The sequence below is a fragment of the Bombina bombina genome, chromosome 5 (genome assembly GCF_027579735.1).
Source record: "Bombina bombina isolate aBomBom1 chromosome 5, aBomBom1.pri, whole genome shotgun sequence".
Classification (NCBI taxonomy): domain Eukaryota; kingdom Metazoa; phylum Chordata; class Amphibia; order Anura; family Bombinatoridae; genus Bombina; species Bombina bombina.
In genome coordinates, this window is record NC_069503.1 from 907,839,070 (window position 1) to 907,858,516 (window position 19,447).

The following is a 19,447-nucleotide window of genomic DNA, read 5'->3' on the forward strand; positions in this document are numbered from 1 at the left end:
ATTTGGGAACTGACATGTTTGTTTTTCTAACTACCCATGCGGGTCTCAGTAAGGCTAGAGTTACCACCACGGTGGGCGGGGCTTATTTTCGCACGCTCAGCCACGCAGTATCATCCGGATAGGATAGACGGCAAGGTCCTGAGCTCCGGTGGGGCTTAAATTGTTTTGACTAACAAAGAGTCTTAGGAGCTACCGAAGCAGATTCAGAGTGTTCTGGGGGCAGGTAGGCGCTGTGGCGAGGTGCAGGGGCCTGAATCGATATAAAGTTGTTATAACTAATAAAATAAAGTTAAATTGATATATAACATATCTAAGCAAATTGGTGCAATATTGTTAGGCTATTTTGGGCACATAAGGATTGTTTTTATTGCTGCAAACATTGTTTTTGAGATAACAGAAAAATTGTTGCGCTTTTATTATTTAAAGGTGCAGTACACTTTTCAGTTCAAATATTTTGTCTGTGTAATTTGACTTCAGAGCTCAATATTTCAAGTAAAGAACGACTATTATGGCTATTGCTAGTCTGTTTAACATGTCTGAACTTTTACTTTTTGTCCCTCATGTACTTTAAGGAAAGTGTGTCTAAGGATGATTCTCAGTCTGAGGAGAATCAGGGTATGCCGCTAACTTCTCCCCAAGCGTCACAACCTTTAATGCCCACCCAAGCGACGCCGGGTTCTTCAACCGCGTCTACTTAATTTACTCTGCAGGATATGGCTGCAGTTATGTCATCTACCCTTACAGAGGAGCAGAACAGAAGTAAATTTGAATACTGCAACCTCTGATGCTTTTTTGGCTATTTCCGATGTACCCTCACGGATCTGATTTGGGGGTCAGGGAACTTCTGTCTGAGGGGGAACTTTCCGATTTGGGAAGTGTTACCTCAGACGGACTCGGACGTCATGTCCTTTTAGATTTAAGCTTGAACACCTCTGCCTGTTTTGGGAGGTTTTAGCGACTCTGGATGATTGTGACTCTATTGTAGTACCACCAGAGAAATTGTGTAAGATGGACAAATACTTAGAGGTGCCTGCTTACTTTGATGTTTTTCCGGTTCCTAAGAGAATCTCGGAAATTATTACGCGGGAATGGGAGAGACCGGGTATCCCGTTCTCACCTTCTCCTAATTTTAAGAAAATATATCCCATAGCTGACACTGTTCGGGACTCTTGGCAAACAGTCCCTAAGGTGGAGGGAGCTATATATACCCTGGCTAAGCGTACAACTATTCCTATAGAGGACAGTTGTGCTTTCAAAGACCCTATGGATAAGAAATTGGAGGGTCTTCTAAAAAAGTTACTTATTCATCAGGGTTTCCTTTTACAACCAACAGCCTGCATTGTACCAGTTACCACTGTGGCGGCTTTCTGGTTTGACGCCTTAGAAGAGTCTCTTAAGATTGAGACTCCTTTAGAGGAAATTTTAGATAGAATTAAGGCTCTTAAGATGGCTAATTCTTTTATTACGGATGCCGCCTTTCAGATTGCCAAATTGGCAGCTAAGAATCTAAATCAAAGCTTTTGGCTATCCCTTTCAAAGGAAAGACCCTAATCGGACCTGACTTAAAAAAAATCATTTCTGACGTTACGGGAGGTTAGAACTGCTAAACTGAGAGGGAAACAAAATAATTTTCGTTCCTTTCGGAAATTCAAAGGAGTCCCCTCTTCTTCCTTCTCTTCCGCTAAACAGGCTGCTCAGGCCAAGTCCGTCTGGAGACCCAACCAGGCTTGGAACAAGGGTAAACAACCCAAGAAGCCCGCTGCTGCTACCAAGACAGCATGAAGGGGTGGCCCCCGATCCGGGACCGTATCTAGTAGGGGGCAGACTTTCTCTCTTCGCCCAGGCTTGGGTAAGAGATGTTCAGGACCCCTGGACACCAGATTATCTATCCGCAGACCCTCATGAATGATAGTGACAACGGACGCCAGTCTACTAGGTTGGGGTGCAGTCTGGAATTCCCTGAAGGCTCAGGGTGTGTGGACTCGGTCGGAGTCTCTGCTTCCAATCAATATTCTGGAATTGAGAGCAATATTCAATGCACTTCAGGTTTGGCCTCAGTTGGCTTCGGCCAAATTCATCCGTTTTCAGTCGGACAACATCACGACTGTGGCTTACATCAATCATCAGGGAGGAACAAGGAGTTCCTTAGCGATGACAGAAGTATCCAAGATAATTCGGTGGGCGGAGGCTCACTCTTGTTATCTGTCAGCAATCTAAATCCCCGGAATGGACAACTGGGAAGCTGACTTTTTAAGCAGATACGTTTCATCCGGGGGAGTGGCAACTCCATCCGGAGGTCTTTGCCGCCCTGATTCTCAGATGGGGCAGACCGGAATTGGATCTGATGGAGTCTCGTCAGAATGTCAAGCTCCCAAGATACGGATCCAGGTCAAGGGATCCTTAGGCCGGACTGATAGATTCCTTGGCAGTGCCTTGGTCGTTCAACCTAGCTTATGTGTTTCCACCGTTTGCTCTCCTTCCCCGAGTGATTGCTCGGATCAAACAGGAGAGGGCTTCAGTAATCCTAATCGCAGGACTTGGTATGCCGATCTAGTGGACATGTCCTCTCTGCCGCTGTGGAAGCTTCCATTGAGGCAGGACCTTCTCATTCAGGGACCCTTCCAACATCCGAATCTAGTTTCTCTGCAACTGACTACTTGGAGATTGAACGCTTGATTTTATCTAAGCGGGAGTTCTCTGATTCGGTCATTGATACTTTGATTCGGTCATTGATACTTTGATTCAGGCATGTAAGCCTGTTACTAAAAAGAGCTACCATAAGATATGGCGTAAATATCTTTTATTGGTGCGAATCCAAGGGCTACTCCTGGAGTAGAGTTAGGATTCCCAGGATTCTATCTTTTCTCCAAGATGGATTGGTGAAAGGGTTATCGGCAAGTTCCTTAAAGGAACAAATCTCTGCTTTGTCAATTTTACTACACAAACGTTTGGCAGATGTTTCAGACGTTCAGTCCTTTTGTCAGGCTCTGACCAGAATCAAACCTGTGTTTAGACCAATTGCTCCACCCTGGTGTTTGAATTTAGTTCTTAATGTTCTTCAAGGGGTTCCGTTTGAACCCATGCATTCCATAGATATTAAGTTGTTATCTTGGAAGGTTTTAATTTTGTTTGCTATTTCTTCTGCTCGTAGAGTTTCTGAGCTTTCATCGTTACAATGTGACTCGCCTTATCTTCCATTCTGATAAGGTGGTTTTACGTACCAAACCTGGTTTCCTTCCTAAGGTTGTTTCAAATAAGAATATTAATCAGGAAATTGTTGTTCCTTCTTATGTCCTAATCCTTCTAAGAAGGAGCGTCTGTTGCATAACTTGGACGTGGTCCGTGCCCTGAAGTTTTACTTGCAGGTGACTAAGGAATTTCGTCAATCATCTTCATTATTTGTTGTTTTTTTCTGGAAAGCATAGGGGCCAGAAAGCTACGGCTACCTCTTTCTTTTTGGCTAAAGAGTATCATCCATCTGGCATATGAGACTGCTGGACAGCAGCCTCCTGAAAGAATTACGGCTCATTCTACTAGGGCTGTGGCTTCCTCATGGGCATTTAAAAACGATGCTTCTGTTGAACAGATTTGCAAGGCTGCAACTTGGTCGTCTCTTCATACTTTTTCCAAATTTTACAAATTTGATACTTTTGCTTCTTCTGAGGCTGTTTTTGGGAGGTTCTTCAAGCAGTGGTGCCTTCCGTTTAGGTTCCTGTCTTGTCCCTCCCTTTCATCCATGTCCTATAGCTTTGGTATTGTATCCCATAAGTAAGGATGAAATCTGTGGACTCGTTATATCTTGTAAAAGAAAAGGAAATTTATGCTTACCTGATAAATTTATTTCTTTTACGCTATGACGAGTCCACGGCCCACCCTGTCATTTCTAAGACAGGTATTTATTTATTTTTTGTTAAACTTAAGTCACCTCTGCACCTTTGGCTTTTCCTTTCTCTTCCTAACTTCGGTCGAATGACTGGAGTGGGAGGGAAGGGAGGAGCTATATATACAGCTCTGGTGTGGTGCTCTTTGCCACTTCCTGCTAAACAGGAGGCGTTATCCCATAAGTAAGGATGAAATCCGTGGACTCGTCATATCGTAAAAGAAATACATTTATCAGGTAAGCATAAATTTCCTTTTTTAGCTATTCTTGACAGAAGGGCCTTGTGGCTTAATTCCTGGAATCCTGATATGGTGTCTAAATCTAGATTCTTTGTTTCTTTCATGGAAAGAAATTATTTAGGTCTGATTTTAGATGCTATTATTTCTACTATTACTTGGGGGTAAAGGAGTTTTTCTTCCTCAACATTGGAAGTGTAAAGGAAAATCCAAAGCCCCAAATCTTTAAGATTAATGAAAAGAAAACGGACTCTGTTCAAAGCATAGTTCCTCTGGTTCAGGCTGGAGGCATAATGCTAACCTGGAACACGTCCAAACAGGTTAAGCAATCTGTTCCCGCTTTTAAAACCGCATGAAGGTGTGTCCCCCAATATAATAGTTCTGGTAGGGGGCAGATTAAACCTCTTTTTGAAGGCTTGGTTTGTCTGTTCCAGAAATATTATTTCTCATGGATATGGAATTGTATTCAGAACAAGGCCTCCCAGGTAAAGTTTTTTTTTTTTTTTTTTTTCTGTCCAATGTTCCTAGGAATCCTGTAAAAGCTCAGGTTTTTCTTTTATCTGTCTTAGATCTGGAAGATATGGGAGCGATTGCTCCAGTTTTTTTGCAGGAACATGGGATGGGATTTTAATCAAATCTCATCATTATTCCAAAAGAAGACCCTTTCATACCAATTTAAAATCTAAATATTCTGAATACATTTGTAAGGATTCTATCTTTCAGAATGGAAACTATCAGGACCATTCTGCCTTTTGTTCAGCAAGGTCAGTTTATGTCCACAATAGATTTGAAGGATGCTTACTTTATATTCCAATTCACACAGAATATTACCATTTTCTGAGGTTTGCTTTTCTGGACAAGCCTTTTCAGTTTGTTGCTCTAACATTTGGTCTGGCTACAGCTACAAGAATATTTACCAAGGTTTCTGTAATCAGAGTTCAGGGTATTGCTGTGTTTCCTTACCTGGATGATATGTTGGTACTAACTCAGTCTTTTCCTTTATCAGAATTTCACACCAATCAACCATTGTTTCTTCAAATACATGGTTGGATGATCAATTTTGCCTAAAAGTGCCTCAAAGGTTACTTTCCTAGGTTTTCAACTAGACAGTTTCCATGAGTCTTTTTCTAACAGAGCAGAGACTGATGAAATTGGTATCTGCTTTTCTGAACCTTCTTTTTCATTCCCTTCAGTAGCACTGTGTATGGAAGTACTTGGTCTCATTTTTGCAGCTTCAGATGCAATTCCATTTCCTTGATTTCTTGAGGCTGCTTCAGCTTTGTATGCTGAGTCAATGGTGCAAGGATGGTGCAATCTCAAAAGATATTTTTAGATTCCATTACAAGTCAGTCTCTGACTTAGTGGCTGAATCATCACTTTATTATTCAATGTGCTTCTTTTGCTCATCCTACCTGGTCTGTGATCACCACAGATGCAAGTCTTTCAGGTTGCTGAGCTGTTTGGTGGTCTCTTACATCAAAGGGGTTTGGGATCCTCGGTAGGCGTACGTGCAATTTTCATGGCCCTTCAAGCTTGGCTTCTGTTAAAAAGGGAGTCTTATCTCCGTTTTCCAACAGACAATGTCTCAGCAGTAGCTTATGTCTGCCACCGGGGGGGGGGGGGGAGACTCAGTTTTCGGCGAATCAATACAGACTATCTAACAGCTCCTGGGTAATTGGTTGTAACGAGTTACACTGCTTTCTTTTTTTTTTTGTCAGAACACAGAGGCAAGGCTTTCACTTGAGAGGCTGTACCTGTTCCACAGCATAGATCCTGGAGGGTTAGTCCGCTTTATTTATAATTTAGCATGGACTCCTATTATAAGGGTCACAGTGTGACACCTCTTAACCTCTATAGGATCCGGGGTAATATCTCACTAGTTAGGAGATTATTTTGGAACAGTTTAGGGGAATTTGTGTACTACTTTGTTCCCTAAGGAACACTTGTGAAGGTTTGGGCTTAATTAGACTGGGTACTTTCGGCATGGAACTCTGACAGGTTTCACTTTAGTTTTTGGTGAAGTTGCACAGCTCCTAATAGCCTTGGGTGCTTTCCTCATAGCAGGGGAGGTCCCTAGTTGCGCACCACGTGATCGGGTGCGGCTAACTTAACTTCCCTTTATGATCCTGCTGCAGGAACTCTGGCAGTCCTTCGAAGAGTGTTTTTCATAGTTTGTCTGGGTCTAGAAGGTGGTGAGTGCCCCGGCCACTGTGGTTATAAAGGTGCCTCTTTATTCTTAAAGGGACACTGAACCCACATTTTTTCTTTCGTGATTCAGATAGAGCATGCAATTTTAAGCAGCTTTCTAATTTACTCCTATTAATTTTTCTTCATTCTCTTGGTATCTTTATTTGAAAAGCAAGAATGTAAGTTTAGATGCCGGCCCATTTTCTGTGAACAACCTGGGTTGTTCTTGCTGATTGGTGGATTCATTTAACCGACCAATAAACAAGTGCTGTTCAGGGTCTGAACCAAAAAATTGCTTAGATTCCTTTGTTTTCAAATAAAGATAGCAAGAGAACGAAGAAAAATGGACAATAGGAGTAAATTAGAAAGTTGCTTAAAATTGCATGCTCTATCTGAATCACAAAAGCACTTCCGTTTTTCTTAGCTACTGCACCCAGGATATTTGCAACGGTTCTGGGTGCTCTTCTAGCTGTTGCCAGAACACAGGGTATTGCAGCAGCACCTTACCTGGACGATATCTTGGTACAGGTGCCATCTTTTCGTCTGGCAAGGGAACACTCAGAATTTCTTCTGAGTCTTCTTCGGTCACATGGATGGAAGATAAACTTGGAAAAGTTCTCTTACGCCAAATACCAGGGTGAATTTCCTTGGGACAGTTATAGACTTAGTATCCATGAAGCTCTTTCAAACAGATCAGAGACGTTGCAAGCTGGCAACAGTGTCTTGCCCTCCAGGCCTCCTTAAGACCTTTGGTGGCCCAGTGCATGGAGGTAATTGAACTCATGGTGTCATGTATGGACATTATTCCTTTTGCCAGATTCCATCTCAGACCTTTACAACTATGCATGCTGAGAGAATGGAATGGCGACCATTAAGACCTGTTTCAACGGATCATCTTAGACAGCCTGTCAAGAGACTCGCTCTCTTGGTGGCTGTCAAGATCACCTGTCTCTAGGCATGTGCTTCTTGAGACCATCCTGGGAGATAGTGACTACGGACGCCAGTCTTTCTGGCTGGGGAGCCGTTTGAGGTGCCAGGAAGGACAGGGGTTGTGGTCTCAGGGGTCATCCACACTTCCGATCAATATCTTGGAACTTCGAGAAATCTTCAATGCTCTGAAGGCTTGACCCTCACTTGGTTTGACCCAGTATATCAGATTCCATTCAGACAATATAACTTCAGTCGCTTACATTAACCATCAAGGAGGAACGAGAAGTTCCTTAGCGATGAGGGAGTTGTCTCAAATCTTAGAATAGGCAGAAACCCACAATAGTATTCTGTCAGCGATCCACATCCCGGGAGTGGAGAACTGAGAAGCATGACTTCCTCAGCAGACAATCCTTTCACCCGGGGGAATGGTCCCTCCACCCCGAGGTGTTTGCAGAGATTTGCAGCATGTGGGGGATGCCGGAGATCGATCTCATGGCCTCTCGTCTCAATGCCAAACTACCTAGGTACGGGTCGAGATTGAGGGATCCTCAAGCAGAATTAGTAGACACTCTAGCTGTGCCATGGAGGTTCAGACTCGTATATCTCTCTTTCCTCCATTGCCTCTTCTCCCTCGTGTAGTGGCCTGCATCAAGCAGGAGCAGGCCTCAGTGATTCTAATTGCTCCATCCTGGCCTCGAAGGACCCGGTTCGCAGATCTAGTGAGAATGTCCTCCATGGAGGTTACCTTATCGGAAGTACCTTCTAATATAGGGTCCTTTCCTACATCAAAATCTAAATTCTCTGAGGCTGACTGCGTGGAGATTGAACGTTTAGTCTTAGCCAAGAGAGGATTCTCTGATAGTGTCATAGGCACTTTAATTTAAGCTCGTAAGCCGGTTACTCGGCGCATCTACCATAAGGCGTGGCGGACTTACCTGCACTGGTGTGAGGAACATGGTTTTTCTTGGCATAAGCTAAAGGTTGCCAGAATTTTATGTTTTCTCCAAGATGTATTGGAGAAGGGTCTATCTGCCAGCTCTCTGAAAAGTCAGATATTGGCCGTATCGGTTTTACTGCACAAGAGATTAGCTGATCTTCCGGACGTGCAGTCCTTTGTTAATGCTCTGACTAGGATCAGACGTGTTAAGACCTGTTGCTCCTCCTTAGAGCCTCAATCTTGTTTGTGTTTTGCAGCAGGCTCCGTTTGAGCCCACGCATGTTGTGGACATTAAACTGTTATCTTGGAAGGTTTTGTTTCTCCAACATAGGTGTGTCCGGTCCACGGCGTCATCCTTACTTGTGGGATATTCTCTTCCCCAACAGGAAATGGCAAAGAGCCAGCAAAGCTGGTCACATGATCCCTCCTAGGCTCCGCCTACCCCAGTCATTCTCTTTGCCGTTGTACAGGCAACATCTCCACGGAGATGGCTTAGAGTTTTTTAGTGTTTAACTGTAGTTTTTATTATTCAATCAAGAGTTTGTTATTTTAAAATAGTGCTGGTATGTACTATTTACTCTGAAACAGAAAAGAGATGAAGATTTCTGTTTGTATGAGGAAAATGATTTTAGCAACCGTTACTAAAATCCATGGCTGTTCCACACAGGACTGTTGAGAGGAATTAACTTCAGTTGGGGGAACAGTGAGCAGTCTTTTGCTGCTTGAGGTATGACACATTCTAACAAGACGATGTAATGCTGGAAGCTGTCATTTTCCCTATGGGATCCGGTAAGCCATTTTTATTCAGACAGTAAATAAGGGCTTCACAAGGGTTTATTAAGACTGTAGACATTTTCTGGGCTAAATCGATCATATTTACACATATTTAGCCTTGAGGAATCATTTAATCTGGGTATTTTTTGTAAAATAATATCGGCAGGCACTGTTTTAGACACTTTATTCTATAGGGGCTTTCCCTAATCATAGTCAGAGCCTCATTTTCGCGCCGGTATGGCGCACTTGTTTTTGAGAACAGCATGGCATGCAGCTGCATGTGTGTGGAGCTCTGATACATAGAAAAGTCTTTCTGAAGGCATCATTTGGTATCGTATTCCCCTTTGGGCTTGGTTGGGTCTCAGCAAAGCAGATTCCAGGGACTGTAAAGGGGTTAAATATAAAAACGGCTCCGGTTCCGTTATTTTAAGGGTTAAAGCTTCCAAATTTGGTGTGCAATACTTTTAAGGCTTTAAGACACTGTGGTGAAATTTTGGTGAATTTTGAACAATTCCTTCATACTTTTTCGCAATTGCAGTAATAAAGTGTGTTCAGTTTAAAATTTAAAGTGACAGTAACGGTTTTATTTTAAAACGTTTTTTGTGCTTTGTTATCAAGTTTATGCCTGTTTAACATGTCTGAACTACCAGATAGATTGTGTTCTGACTGTGGGGAAGCCAAGGTTCCTTCTCATTTAAATAGATGTGATTTATGTCATAAAAAATTTAGTAAAAATGATGCCCAAGATGATTCCTCAAGTGAGGGGAGTAAGCATGGTACTGCATCATCCCCTCCTTCGTCTACACCAGTCTTGCCCATACAGGAGGCCCCTAGTACATCTAGCGCGCCAATACTCCTTACTATGCAACAATTAACGGCTGTAATGGATAATTCTATCAAAAACATTTTAGCCAATATGCCCACTTATCAGCGAAAGCGCGACTGCTCTGTTTTAGAAAATACTGAAGAGCATGAGGACGCTGATGATATTGTTTCTGAAGGGCCCCTACACCAGTCTGAGGGGGCCAGGGAGGTTTTGTCTGAGGGAGAAATTTCAGATTCAGGAAAAATTTCTCAACAAGCTGAACCTGATGTGATTACTTTTAAAATTAAGTTGGAACATCTCCGCGCTCTGCTTAAGGAGGTGTTATCCAATTTGGATGATTGTGATTATCTGGTCATTCCAGAAACACTATGTAAAATGGACAAGTTCCTAGAGGCCCCGGGGCCCCCCGAAGCTTTTCCTATATCCAAGCGGGTGGCGTACATTGTTAATAAAGAATGGGACAGGCCCGGTATACCTTTCGTACCTCCCCCCATATTTAAAAAATTGTTTCCTATAGTCGACCCCAGAAAGGACTTATGGCAGACAGTCCCCAAGGTCGAGGGGGCGGTTTCTACTCTAAACAAGCGCGCCACTATACCCATAGAAGATAGTTGTGCTTTCCAAGATCCTATGGATAAAAAATTAGAAGGTTTGCTAAAAAAGATGTTTGTTCAGCAAGGTTACCTTCTACAACCAATTGCATGCATTGTCCCTGTCACTACAGCCGCGTGTTTCTGGTTCGATGAGCTAGAAAAGGCGATTATTAGTAATTCTTCTTCTTATGAGGAGATTATGGACAGAATTCGTGCTCTTAAATTGGCTAATTCTTTCACCCTAGACGCCACCTTGCAATTGGCTAGGTTAGCGGCGAAAAATTCTGGGTTTGCTATTGTGGCGCGCAGAGCGCTTTGGTTAAAATCTTGGTCAGCGGATGCGTCTTCCAAGAACAAATTGCTTGACATTCCTTTCAAGGGGAAAACACTGTTTGGCCCTGACTTGAAAGAGATTATCTCTGATATCACTGGGGGCAAGGGCCACGCCCTTCCTCAGGATAGGTCTTTCAAGGCCAAAAATAAACCTAATTTTCGTCCCTTTCGCAGAAACGGACCAGCCCCAAGTGCTACGTCCTCTAAGCAGGAGGGTAATACTTCTCAAGCCAATCCAGCCTGGAGACCTATGCAAGGCTGGAACAAAGGAAAGCAGGCCAAGAAACCTGCCACTGCTCCCAAGACAGCATGAGATGCAGGCCCCCGATCCGGGACCGGATTTGGTGGGGGGCAGACTCTCTCTCTTCACTCAGGCTTGGGCAAAAGATGTTCTGGATCCTTGGGCGCTAGAAATAGTCTCCCAAGGTTATCTTCTGGAAGTGATTCATCCTGTTCCATTAAGAGAACGAGGGATGGGGTTCTACTCCAATCTGTTCGTAGTTCCCAAAAAAGAGGGAACGTTCAGACCAATCTTAGATCTCAAGATCCTAAACAAGTTTCTCAAGGTTCCATCGTCCAAAATGGAAACCATTCGAACAATCCTTCCATCCAGGAAGGTCAATTCTTGACCACGGTGGATTTAAAGGATGCGTATCTACATATTCCTGTCCACAAGCAACATCATCGGTTCCTAAGGTTCGCATTCCTGGACAAACATTACCAGTTAGTGGCGCTTCCTTTCGGATTAGCCACTGCTCCAAGGATTTTCTCAAAGGTACTAGGGTCCCTTCTGGCGGTGCTAAGACCAAGGGGCATTGCTGTAGTACCTTACTTGGACGACATTCTGATTCAAGCGTCGTCCCTTCCTCAAGCAAAGGCTCACACGGACATAGTCCTGGCCTTTCTCAGATCTCACGGATGGAAAGTGAACGTGGAAAAGAGTTCTCTATCTCCGTCGACAAGAGTTCCCTTCTTGGGAACAATAATAGACTCCTTAGAAATGAGGATTTTTCTGACAGAGACCAGAAAAACAAAACTTCTAAGCTCTTGTCGGATACTTCATTCCGTTCCTCTTCCTTCCATAGCGCAGTGCATGGAAGTGATAGGTTTGATGGTAGCGGCAATGGACATAGTTCCTTTTGCGCGCATTCATCTAAGACCATTACAACTGTGTATGCTCAGTCAGTGGAATGGGGACTATACAGACTTGTCTCCGAAGATACAAGTAAATCAGAGGACCAGAGACTCACTCCGTTGGTGGCTGTCCCTGGACAACCTGTCACAAGGGGTGACCTCCCGCAGACCAGAGTGGGTCATTGTCACGACCGACGCCAGTCTGATGGGCTGGGGCGCGGTCTGGGGATCCCTGAAAGCTCAGGGTCTTTGGTCTCGGGAAGAATCTCTTCTACCGATAAATATTCTGGAACTGAGAGCGATATTCAATGCTCTCAAGGCTTGGCTTCAGCTAGCGAGGGCCAAGTTCATACGGTTTCAATCAGACAACATGACGACTGTTGCGTACATCAACCATCAGGGGGGAACAAGGAGTTCCCTGGCGATGGAGGAAGTGACCAGAATCATTCAATGGGCGGAGACTCGCTCCTGCCACCTGTCTGCAATCCACATACCAGGAGTGGAAAATTGGGAAGCGGATTTTCTGAGTCGTCAGACATTGCATCCGGGGGAGTGGGAACTCCATCCGGAAATCTTTGCCCAAATCACTCAACTGTGGGGCATTCCAGACATGGATCTGATGGCCTCTCGTCAGAACTTCAAGGTTCCTTGCTACGGGTCCAGATCCAGGGATCCCAAGGCGACTCTAGTAGATGCACTAGTAGCACCTTGGACCTTCAAACTAGCCTATGTATTCCCGCCGTTTCCTCTCATCCCCAGGCTGGTAGCCAGGATCAATCAGGAGAGGGCGTTGGTGATCTTGATAGCTCCTGCGTGGCCACGCAGGACTTGGTATGCAGATCTGGTGAATATGTCATCGGCTCCACCATGGAAGCTACCTTTGAGACGAGACCTTCTTGTTCAAGGTCCGTTCGAACATCCGAATCTGGTCCCACTCCAACTGACTGCTTGGAGATTGAACGCTTGATCTTATCAAAGCGAGGGTTCTCAGATTCTGTTATTGATACTCTTGTTCAGGCCAGAAAGCCTGTAACTAGAAAAATTTACCACAAAATTTGGAAAAAATATATCTGTTGGTGTGAATCTAAAGGATTCCCTTGGGACAAGGTTAAGATTCCTAAGAGTCTATCCTTCCTTCGAGAAGGATTGGAAAAAGGATTATCTGCAAGTTCCTTGATGGGACAGATTTCTGCCTTGTCTGTGTTACTTCACAAAAAGCTGGCAGCTGTGCCAGATGTTCAAGCCTTTGTTCAGGCTCTGGTTAGAATCAATCCTGTTTACAAACCTTTGACTCCTCCTTGGAGTCTCAACTTAGTTCTTTCAGTTCTTCAGGGGGTTCCGTTTGAACCCTTACATTCCGTTGATATTAAGTTATTATCTTGGAAAGTTTTGTTTTTGGTTGCAATTTCTTCTGCTAGAAGAGTTTCAGAATTATCTGCTCTGCAGTGTTCTCCTCCTTATCTGGTGTTCCATGCAGATAAGGTGGTTTTACGTACTAACCTGGTTTTCTTCCAAAAGTTGTTTCTAACAAAAACATTAACCAGGAGATAGTCGTGCCTTCTCTGTGTCCGAAACCAGTTTCGAAGAAGGAACGTTTGTTGCACAATTTGGATGTTGTTCGCGCTCTAAAATTCTATTTAGATGCTACAAAGGATTTTAGACAAACATCTTCCTTGTTTGTTGTTTATTCTGGTAAAAGGAGAGGTCAAAAAGCAACTTCTACCTCTCTCTCTTTTTGGATTAAAAGCATCATCAGATTGGCTTACGAGACTGCCGGACGGCAGCCTCCTGAAAGGGTCACAGCTCCTTCCACTAGGGCTGTGGCTTCCACATGGGCCTTCAAGAACGAGGCTTCTGTTGATCAGATATGTAGGGCAGCGACTTGGTCTTCACTGCACTCTTTTACCAAATTTTGCAAGTTTGATACTTTTGCTTCTTCTGAGGCTATTTTTGGGAGAAAGGTTTTGCAAGCCGTGGTGCCTTCCATTTAGGTGACCTGATTTGCTCCCTCCCTTCATCCGTGTCCTAAAGCTTTGGTATTGGTTCCCACAAGTAAGGATGACGCCGTGGACCGGACACACCTATGTTGGAGAAAACAGAATTTATGTTTACCTGATAAATTACTTTCTCCAACGGTGTGTCCGGTCCACGGCCCGCCCTGGTTTTTTAATCAGGTCTGATAATTTTTTTTTCTTTAACTACAGTCACCACGGTATCATATGGTTTCTCCTATGCAAATATTCCTCCTTAACGTCGGTCGAATGACTGGGGTAGGCGGAGCCTAGGAGGGATCATGTGACCAGCTTTGCTGGCTCTTTGCCATTTCCTGTTGGGGAAGAGAATATCCCACAAGTAAGGATGACGCCGTGGACCGGACACACCGTTGGAGAAAGTAATTTATCAGGTAAACATAAATTCTGTTTTTTATTAGCCATTGCTTCTGCTTGCAGAGTCTCTGAGATTTCGGCTTTACAGTGTGATCCCCCCTTACCTTGTTTTCCATGCTGATAAGGCGGTTTTACGTACTAGGTTAGGTTTCCTTCCTAACCTAACCAGGAGTGTGCACGTGTCTCTAGTACTCTATGGCAGCAGTGTTTTGCAAGATTGTATAACAAAGCTACAAATAATGTTTCAAAACGCTGCTGCCATATAGTACTAAAGATGTGTGCACACTCCTGAGCTCTTATGAGCCTATCTAGTTTTACTCTTCAATAAAAGATACCAAGAGAACAAAGAAAATTGCATAACGGAAGTAAATTGGAAAGTTATTTAAAATTGCATGCTCTATCTGAATCATGAAAGTTTAATTTTGACTTTATTGTCCCTTTTAAGAACTAAGTCTTGTTCAACTCGATCTGTTTCTACTTCCTGGACTTTCAAAATGAGGCTTCAATAGGAACAAATTTACAAAGCTGCAACTTTGTCATCTTTACACATTTGATGTTTGCCTCGGCGGAAGTAGCTTTTGGCAAGTTCTTTAGGCGGTGGTTCCTGGTAAATAAGTGCCTGCCTTTTTCCATTTTGTCCCACCAAATTTTTCATGGACTCCACTGCTTTGTTATTAGTTCCCAAGCATAAGGACTCGTGGACTCTCACCACCTTAAGAGAGAAAACACAATTTATGCTTTCCTGATAAATTAATTTTTTCTTGGCGGTAAGTCCACAAACCTGCCCATATTTCAGCGTTAATGGCAGTTTTTAGTTGCAGCTCTACCCTACTTTTCTTGCTTTCTCCTCCCATTTTTGGCTATACATAATACTTGGAGGGCAAGGGAAGTAGAAGGGATACTTAAAAGCTCTAGTGTAGGGTGTCTTTGCCTCCACCAGGGGGCCAGGTGATGTACTTCCCTAAAGTATAAAGACTTGTGGACTCTCACCACCATGAAATTAATCAGATAAACATTTTAGTGGACATTTTTGCACTTTGTCCCTTTAAAGAAGAGAGTATATATGTAAAGTGCAGACCTTGTCTTCAAATGGCCTTCTCTTACAGGTACCTAAAGAATGGATCCTACAATAGGAGATTCACATGGCAATCTTTTATAATTGCATTTGGAATACTAGAATTTGGTTTGAATTGAATATAAATTTGCATTTAATAAGCTTAACAGTGAAAATCTGTATGCTCTGTGAAGTTGTTTCCTGATTTTGATTATATAGTTTTGGAAAAGTTTATTTCAAGTTATTGTACTATCTGTAATATAAATATGTCCCCTCAGCCAGTGACGTAAGGTCAGAGGCTTGTAAGGCACTGGCTATGATACGCCCGAAAAACACATATATGAACCCGACAGGCAGCTTAATTTTACACTTGAATTGGCAGGTTGCAGGTCCAATTTACTGCTATTATCAAATTGGCTTCATTCTCTTGGTATCCTTTGAAGGATATGCAGCAATGCACTACTGGGTGCTAACTATACTTATTAAATGAGCCAATGACAAGAGACAAATATAGGCAGTCACCAGATGCTCCCAGTAGTGCATTTCTGCTCCTTAGCCTACCTATGTATGCTTTTCAAAGGATACCAAAAGCAAAATAGATAACAGAAGTAAAATGTAAAGTTGTTCAAAATTGTATTATTTTTTTATCTGAAACCTGAAACAAAAAATTGCTCCTTTAATGTTGTAAAACTAACATTCATCTAGTAAAATACACCTTAAAGGGACAGGAAACAGCAATTTTCTTTCATGATTTGGATAGAACATACAATTTCAAGCAACTTTCCAATTTTCTTTGTTATTAAATTTGCTTCATTATCTTGTTATCCTTTGTTTAAGAAATAGCATTACACTACTGGCATCTAGCTGAACACATATAGCTAGCAATCACCAAGTTATCGTCACTGGTGGATGCAGCGCCTTCTCTTCTACTCTCACACTGAGCCACTCCCTCTTGTGTCTATTCAGTCTATTTGCTCCTCCCGCCGTGAAAGTCATGTGACTGACGGCTCTGGTCACGTTCTCCTGGTGCTGTCAATCACCAGGGGGTCGTAACCGGAGGTGATTGGCTCCAAAGAGGCCGCTAATAGAGCAGCCTCAAATGGGCACTTATGGCCCAAAGGCACTAGCATGTTGTGCAATGGAGGGCAGCAGACCTTTTTGTGTCTCTCCATTGCGCAACATGTAGCAGAAAATAAATGTTTGTACTTTTTTTTTTTTTGTTTGTTTTTTCCTTTAGGGAGAGCTTTTTAAAATTTGTTCTTTTTTTAGAAAATAGATGTGCCTATAGGAAAAAAAAACTTTCTGCTTGTTGAGTGTTACTTTCTATCAATGTAGATATGAGACTTCCCCTTATAAGCCATGGAGCTTCTATCCTACAGACCCTTTTGCACTTAAAAGCACTTCCTGTTGTTCCATTTAGACTTGTATTCCTTTTACTACTCTTGTGTAAAACCACAAAACACACTTTATTCTCCATACATGTACATTGGTTAGCAAGAATCCTTTTACTGAGGGAGACAGGTAAATCAATGAAAATAAAAAGCATGAAAATATACTCTGACGTAACAAAGCTGTATTATATTTGCTCCATGGATATGAAGCTGCAGTTCCAGTCATCTTCTAGTTTAATGTTCCTTTAAAACACTTTGCATTGCATATAGCCCCAGGGTACTATTCCATGTTACTTTATAAATAATACTCTTCTTATTTAAGTTTTAATGTTACTTTTTTATTTTAGTTTACTGGCAACAAAGGGTGAACTTGAGCTTAGGGTGATGGTTTCTACTTAAACTGTCATTTTAAATTAAGAGGTTGATCGCTTTAGCCTCTGATGTCATTGGTTGTTTAAGTGATTAGTAGTTTATACCAACTAGGTTATCTTGCTAATGCTTTACGGCTTTTTGATCTTTATTTTAGGCAAACGGCATTAAGATCGGACCTCAACATTCATCTCCAGGAGCATCAATGGGATCACATCTTGGAGGACAGCAAGCTGGTGGAGGGTGCTGTTGAAGGGATTCTTTATCAAAGGAACCTGCACAAGGGCCTGTCTACTTGTTAATTTTCCTTATCTTCTCCCATCCAGTCCAGCGGAACAGAAATGCGAAGCTGCTGTTTAACATTTTTTTTGTGTCCTACAAGACTTTAAACTTATAATTGAAAGTTAAAGAAAAAAATAATTGTTCACTTTAAAAAGAAAAAAAAAAAAAAACGATTTTGGAGATTGTATTCATATCTATTTGCTTTTTGATTTCTAGGTCCATTTATTGTGATTATTTTTTAAATGTTGTCTTGTGCCCCTGACTACAAACTGAATCGTATTAAACACTAAAAAATGAGTATTTTAATTGGTTTGTGTAGGTAGGATTCCCAGCTTCTGTGATGACCTGTTTAATATTGTAAACTTGTCCTAAGGAGTTTGTCACTTTTTCCACTTTCAAAAAAAGCAGGATTATTTTTAATTCTGTATTTATCATTTACTTTCTGTATATATAGTGTAATAACATGCTTGGGTGTATTTTCCAAGCTAGACTTTGAAGAATTTACATTAGTTCTATGCTGTCTAGAGCTTACAACTTAAGAAGGAATTGCATTAGGCTTTGCTTCAGTGCTGAATTTTAAACATATATGACATTATTTGCATGCGTTCATCTTCCCATCATTCCCTGTCTCGCAAATTATAATGTACATTCTTAGATACTATCTATGTGTTTACCTAATTTAATGCCAAATATCTATTGTTTGTTCATCCCTCTGAAATTGGTTAGTGGTTTGCCTTAATGAATACACTCAAAAATCAGATATAAAAAGCAGTGACTTTCACTTGGAAACAACAAGAACTTTACTTTGAGGATCTCCATTGCTTTATTTCTACCTGCCTGGATTGTAGGTACTGTATATTTCATATGGGTCTTTTGATGTACTGTGACTGTGTAAGCCTTCTCCCTTTTAATAACATGCAACCCTATCTATTGTAAGCATATTGTCTTGTGCAGGGCATGTGGTAAGCCGTACAGATTGAAGGCCCTGCTTCAAGCCAACATTTTTTCCCTTCTCTGTTTAAACAAAACGGTTCCATCAGTGCAAAAGTAAATATCTGTTTTAAGTTTTATCTTTTCATTATCCATATGATAAATTGACAGTCACAAAACATCAGTGTTCTGCGGTTGTACATGCAATATGAATGGATTATGCCTAGGCTACAATTGGTGATTTTCAAGTGAAGTAGTTATGTACAAGCAGTTACATTTCTAAGTCCTCAGAATTTGTTCTCTTTATGAAGTGCACATAACCCAAGCATTTGTAATAAATATATTTTAACCTGTTTACTGGATCAACTTATTGCTTACTTATAATCAATGACATTGACATTCTTGATTTTTATATGTAAAAAGAAAGTCCTTAATTGGTAAACAAAAATATTTAAGGCTATGCTTGTGTAAAATTTAGACTTCAGTGGTCGACAAATCTGTTATAGAATTTAGGAGCCATTAAGAATATTTGGGAACCAGGCATGCTTTTAGCAGCTAGACAGTGGTATTTCTATATAGATAACCCAAAAATATAGGAGGCAGGGGTAAAATTCTAGAGTCTGTGTCAAGCCCTTTATGCAAAAAAACTCGTACATACTCCTGATGCGTTTTGCACAAAGTGTATTCGCAACACCACCTGTTCCACCTGTGAATGAAAACATGGACTAATCAACAATAATTAAGGGGAGAAAAATAACTGCATGTAAAATTTTGGTGCAGCTTCCGACAGTGACATCAGAGAGCTTTGTGCAGACTCTTTGGACTTTGAGTTGTAGGCAGTCGGACACATTTTAAAGGAAAAGAAAGTGGCCTGGTGCCAACGCTAATTAAACCACCTGCTGTCCTAGTACAGACTCCCTAGCATGGTCTGTGAAAAATCACTACCTAATGGCAAAGCACCCAAATATATCACCTTAACCTATATTTGTGGCACTTTCCTTACTTAACAATTGGGATATGTTACCCTTGATTGAGTACCACTGGTCTATGGACTCTGCACTTTGTCAGTGATCCTCTCTATGGTTACCCCCCAAAGGGCAGTGTATGCCTTGCAGCAGTAGAAGTGTGTGGCTAGTGTTCCTTCTGTTTTCCTTTCCGGATCTTTACATGTGCTTTCTTTCTGTGCGTTTCTGGAAAATATCCC

General features: G+C 42.0%; 1 protein-coding gene across 1 annotated transcript in view; it reads left to right on the forward strand.

Annotated features, from left to right (window-relative positions):
* RAB2A (RAB2A, member RAS oncogene family) overlaps positions 1-18,597 on the forward strand; it is a 424,400-nt gene extending 405,803 nt beyond the window's left edge. The window contains exon 8 of the mRNA XM_053715067.1: positions 17,189-18,597. Coding sequence (XP_053571042.1) covers positions 17,189-17,284 — 96 coding nt within the window. The 3' untranslated portion in view covers positions 17,285-18,597. The remainder of the gene's footprint in view (positions 1-17,188) is intronic.
* The last annotated feature ends 850 nt before the right edge of the window (positions 18,598-19,447 follow it).